Source organism: Lampris incognitus, chromosome 2 (genome assembly GCF_029633865.1).
Source record: "Lampris incognitus isolate fLamInc1 chromosome 2, fLamInc1.hap2, whole genome shotgun sequence".
Lineage (NCBI taxonomy): Eukaryota > Metazoa > Chordata > Actinopteri > Lampriformes > Lampridae > Lampris > Lampris incognitus.
Genome location: NC_079212.1, coordinates 94,568,549 through 94,574,328, shown reverse-complemented (window position 1 = coordinate 94,574,328; position 5,780 = coordinate 94,568,549). Strand labels below are relative to the sequence as shown.

Genomic DNA, 5,780 nt, shown 5'->3' with positions numbered 1-5,780 from the left:
CATACAACAATACAGGAGGCAGAAACGTCCCAGTGCGGCTCAACGCAAATTTGGCCAAGGACTTTGGACCACTCCCATAAACTGAGTAGCTTCCCGTTTCATAGGCTGAAGGAGCATACCAGCGAGCTGACTCTATGAAAGCCAGAACACAGCATGCCTGACAAGCCAGAGACGAAGACTCTCCTACAGCTTGCTATCTCCCCCACCTGGCGGCACCGACCACTATTCAAGTTTGTCTGGACCAGTCCGGCCAGAGAAACCATAACAGTCTGACCTACTGGTGCCGTGTGTGGATTCAGCCATATAACAAGAGCCACCTTTTGACCCTCTTTGTCAAAAAATTAAAATTTGTAATTATTCTCTGAATAAGAGGCCTTACTCGTGTGTTTCCAGACTTGTTTAAGTTTTAGGGTGAGTCGCTCCCCAGAATAAAATCCGTGTCTACTTTGCTACCCGGCGGGACAGATCCCGGTGCTGCTGATGAAGTCAAGCTCGATTCTTGTACCAGAGAAAAGAAAATATTTCTCCCAGAAGAGAAGAATTTGTTCAAGTCCTTTCTCCGTTGTATGCCGGTTGTTCGCCCGCCACACTGCATGACAGCATGGGAAGTGTACTACTAACAAGTGTGTCATGTAACAAGGTATGCCGGTCTCTGTTGATCCGGTTCATATTACTCACATGAGGTCATTTAAACTGTAAACATGACAAGGTGTCAGTGAAACTGGGCTTGCATTCCATTCATTTAAGGACGAGTTATTCTCAAGGTGAGTCACAAGTCTGAGCGCATACAGTTCAGAATAACCGGTACGGAGGAATCCACGAGGCCATTTGTTCGCCGGTTATGAAAAGCACAATAGTGGGCAACTCATGCATACCCTCGAGGTGTGGCAGGGACTGTATGTTTGCCATAGCCGTTGGAATACTAGACAGACAAGTCTGCCTGCTTAGTGTGTATTTGTGTGTATGTGTGTATGTGTGTGTGTGTGTGTATGTGTGTGTGTGTGTGTGATAGACAGAGAGAGAGAGAGAGAGAGAGAGAGAGAGAGAGAGAGAGAGAGAGATATGAAAGGAAAGATAATTTTCCACCTCTCACCTGGGTGGTCCACAGCTGGAGCAGTAACGCTCGACTCTGCATCTCTTCGTCCACTCCCTCCTCCTGCAAACGGTGCTGGTAGCTCTGCTGCCACGAGCTGCACTCCGACCCGTCCCTCAGCCGGGCAGCGGAGAGCAGCTCCCACAGGCACGCCTGGGACGAGCTGGCTGTCTTTCTTTCACCTAACAGGGCAATGTCGAGATCAGTGTACAACCCCGGCAAAGATGTGAAGAGTGAAGTGTGTGTGTGTGTGCGCACGGCTTACTTTTTTTGAGCATGCAACGTGCCAGTTTCACCAGAAGAGCGTCGAACTTGCGGAACTCTCTGTAGACGGCGGTGACGTTGCTGCTCCTCTCGAACAAAGTGAGATACCCAGCCCTGTGCACGACAACAACAACGTTAGGAAACACCCGTCCGCCTTTATGATGACTCTGTGTTTGCTGGATACTCATATCGGTATATTCTGCCCAAACTGGCACGCGGCGTTCCACAGTAAGGCGGCGTACCTACCTGAAGAGGAGGCTGTAGCAGAAGCTGAAGAGGTCCTCCTGTCTCCACTGTGAAGCATCGTAGCCGTTCTGGTCGTCTGAGAGGAGGGTCTGCAGATGGGTGCCCATGGAGCCGCTGATTTGGGCCAGGTTAAGGCCTTGGAAGTGCCTGGGGAGATGATATTTAGGAACGGACCCCTCCACAAACGGCCATACTACGTTCCGAGGTCCCGGTGTGACTAAAATAAGCAGTACTCACTTTTCCATCCACGCCCTCTCCTCTGTAGGGTTCGCGTTGGGCAGCTGCAGGCTAAACATCCTCTTCATGAGCAGGGTTCGCTGGCGGGAGTTGTCTAAGGAGACGGTGTCACACAGCACGGCATGGTAAGAGTTTGGGTCCAGCAGCACCGTGACATAATGACCGGCAACACGAACCTGAGGAGTCAAGAGTATTCAAGGTAGTCCAGAAGACATTTTCAACTGGATATTTTGGATGCAACACGGTACTTCTGCATGTCTGCAGAAGTTGTCTAAATAGCTGTCCCCCTCTTTTCTCTAGGAGTAAGCCAAAAGGAGCGAGCTGGCATCCATTACTGTGATCATTAACAGCTAGCAGGGCGGTCAAATTCAGTATGAATCCGGAGCATGTGCAGGATAAATGCACGGCACGGCGCGGTTAACGGTGTTCGGATGTGTCTATTTCCCGGAGAACTTACTGTAAAGATATCCCCGTGCTTCTCTTTCATGCGGGATAAAAACTTCGCCGCATCTTTCCCAAAGTCCAGAGCATGACCAAGCCAGGGAATCAAGCCTTTATCGAGCGGAGGTTCGTTTTTCCTCCTGTGAAACAGACACACACCCATAAATGTCAATCAGCAACAACAAACAACCAAATAAGTTACCTTCATTCACACCTTCGTCTCAGCCGACAGGTTTGGTGACAATACAAAGTCATGTTTTTCCTTTATTGTTACTTCAATTTTAGCTCAGATTTCAGTGGAAGGCCCCATCTTGAATAACACAGATGCTAAAAAAAGGGTTGTTTTGTGTGTGTGTGTGTGTGTGTGTGTGTGTGTGTGTGTGTGTGAGATGAAAAGACAAAATCCATTATCCTTATGTTAAGCCCTTCAGCAATAAACAGCATCGTTCAAATACCAAGGTACATATGATATGTTGTCATTCACATATAGTCTTTAATTTACAACAAGAGCACATTTGAATGAGCACATATCATATGTAATTTGATATATATATATATATATATATATATATATGTCATTCCACTTGATCAACTGTAAAGTGAGTTAAGCTTTGCAAGATATATATCACTCGCAGCCATCTACGGCTCGCAGCGCGACAAAAACCACTTCTAGGGTCACACAACTAGCATCCTGTTGGTTCTTCACAACACACAATAATCCCCGCACATGATGACTTGGATGACTTACCTTGAGCGTGACAAGCGGAGGAAGACCAGCGCGAGGAGTCCGAGAAGCAGTAACAAAACCGTCCACACCATGTTGCTATGTGTGCTTCCCCTCTTCGCTCGCTGCAACTTTTGTATATGCAGATGACTCATCTTTCCACGTCGTGCAGTGCAGCTCACCTGCAAGCCACCGCGCTGCACAGAGGGCGTGCAGGGGTGGGGCTTGTGACAAGCGTTATCGCTCCAACCTGGAGTCTAGCATGGGGGAAAACCACAGATTCCTCATCTGGTCCTATACAGTAATCCCTGTGGACTTGACGGAGGAGCGTGGCACTCGGTGCATTCCATGGGGATGATCTCTTCTGAGTGGAGGGCCCTGCGCTACACCTTTAATAGGTTCATGCCAGGACATGTTCAGCTCTGTGAGGTCAAGCTATGAAAGTCTCTTCCAGTACCCTGATCTGTACTTGTCTGGCAGTGTTAGTCGCTAGTTTAGTACAATGGCACATTTTTAGCTTGTTTGTTGAGTTGGTGTCAACTGTTAACGAAACAGTTTCCATGCAGAACCCAGTTGTCCTGCTCAAGTCAGCCCACACATCTGCACTTGGCATACTCACCATTGTAGTTACTAATTTAGCTAGTTTTTTTTTAATAATGTTGGCTGGGACACGGGCCAAAGGCATTGCGTAACACCACCGAACAATAATAAATGTTATGGTGGTTTGGAAGACATGAGTCAGTGAGTCGTCAGACCCGTTGAGCCTGCTTGCCACTGTCATGAAACTGTTATTCATCTGACAAACACATGGGCCCTTCTGCTGAAAGCGAAACAGGAAACGGCGTACGGGAAACAAACATGGGTGCATGCATGGTGAATAATAGGTTTTCTCTCTACACGTGTAAATCACCCTTATTTCTCAAGAACAAAACTGGGCAGTTCCGCCAGAAGCTGACAATCCTGTGGGCCCCGGGATTCCTGTGGTATCGCTGCAGGATGGGAGTCAGTTTTACTACTCATCATATGACGGGGATAGGACAGGAATATGTTGGTGGGAGTGGGAAGGGACAGGAGGGAAAATCCACTCCCGTGTCACCTTCTCTCCACACTAAATAATAACATTCTTAAAGTCTTCCCGTAATTGTAATGCGTGCAAGTTTATGAATTCCCTTCTCTGGAGGAGTTAACTCAGAAGCTGGTCTTGACCCACTCTGGTCCATGCTGGATGTGTGTCTCGCCCCACTGATACCCCAGCGGCTGCTGGTGTGTTGTTATGCCAGCAGGGAGCAGCATCACCTCAGCCTGACTTCTGAACAGCTGGACACAAACAGCAACCTTTGACTTCACCAAATACGGCACTGTGATGGTGCTCAGACTCCATGGTTTTACTATTGAAAAAAAAAAAGTTTCCATTGGTCATTGTCATACTTAAGTAAAATGGGCCTGTGGGGATTTAAGGAGTGACATTTACTGCCCACATGAAAAAGAAAAGTGATTCATTTCCACTTAGGATCATAACTTCAGTAATGACAGGTTGCGATACTACTGTGTCATAGGTATCAACACACGTGTTTCTCACATTAGCGGTGGGCGGTTTGATTATTTTTGTCGAATTGGTTGATGTGACTTGAACTCGAAAGCTTGCACGCATCACAGGGCCGGTGCCGCACGGTAGAGACTGAATGAATTGGCCAGCCTCGTGTTACCACGGCGTATGGTGACGCCACAAAACTCAAAATCTGGAGCGCATCGGACACCAGTAGACAGGCCACTGAAATAGCACTGAACAAATCATCAAGCAGCTGTGTCAGCCCGTTCTGAATGGTGGAAACAGCGCATTTGTGGCAAATGGCAAACTTGCAACTGCCTTTCTTTATCAGACTTTTAGCTGTAAAAGGCAAATGTTTTAAATCCTTAGCACGGTGCCGCAGTGGTTAGCGGGGTCGCCTCACAGAAAGAAGGTCCTGGGTTCGAGCCCCGGGGTAGTCCAACCTTGGTGGGTTGTCCCGGGTCGTCCTCTGTGTGGAGTTTGCATGTTCTCCCTGGGTCTGCTTGGGTTTCCTCCGGGGGCTCCGGTTTCCTCCCACAGTCCAAAGACATGTAGGTCAGGTGAATCGGCCGTACTAAATTGTCCCTAGGTGTATATGTGTGTGTGTCTGTGTGTGTGGTGGTGGTGGTGGGGGGGGCTGGCCCTGGCTCTGGCCCTGGCCCTGGCCCTGGCCCTGTGATGGCCTGGCAGGCGGCCTGTCCAGGGTGTCTCCCCGCCTGCCGCCCAGTGACTGCTGGGATAAGGTCCAGCATCCCTGTGGCCCTGAGAGCAGGATAAGTGGTTCAGATAATGGATGGATGGAAGAAAGCATATTTTAAACGTCCCCATTTCTAAGTGACAGAATAGAAAAAAAAGTCAACAAAAATAAACGATAAAACCCTTCAGAAAAAGCACTGAAGCCCGATTAACAACAAATAATCACGGTGCAAATAACGTGTGTATGATATAAAGCTTGCCATGTCTTGATATCACAACTGCTGCGAATTATGGCACAGTACGTAAACCGTCGATGATGATGATGATGATGATGATGATGATGATGATGACTGGGCTGCCAGCGTGTACTGACTGGCTATGAGAGCCCCCTGCTGGACTACTGCGTGCACTGCATGAGTCAACAGACAGGCTCAAACAATCTGAAAACTAACAAATAATCCAGTCAAAACCCCAATAACAGCGTTACCCTGGTTTCCGTATATCAGCATTATGTCATCAGCATCACCACG

At 48.2% G+C, this 5,780-nt stretch overlaps 1 protein-coding gene across 1 annotated transcript in view; it reads right to left on the bottom strand.

Annotated features, from left to right (window-relative positions):
- The window catches only part of ptgis (prostaglandin I2 (prostacyclin) synthase), an 8,665-nt gene extending 5,565 nt beyond the window's left edge, over positions 1 to 3,100 (bottom strand). The window contains exons 1-6 of the mRNA XM_056274377.1: positions 3,030 to 3,100; positions 2,298 to 2,421; positions 1,841 to 2,016; positions 1,604 to 1,750; positions 1,359 to 1,471; positions 1,094 to 1,275 (exon numbers count right to left, since the gene is read on the bottom strand). Coding sequence (XP_056130352.1) covers positions 1,094 to 1,275; positions 1,359 to 1,471; positions 1,604 to 1,750; positions 1,841 to 2,016; positions 2,298 to 2,421; positions 3,030 to 3,100 — 813 coding nt within the window. The remainder of the gene's footprint in view (positions 1 to 1,093; positions 1,276 to 1,358; positions 1,472 to 1,603; positions 1,751 to 1,840; positions 2,017 to 2,297; positions 2,422 to 3,029) is intronic.
- Positions 3,101 to 5,780: the final 2,680 nt, after the last annotated feature.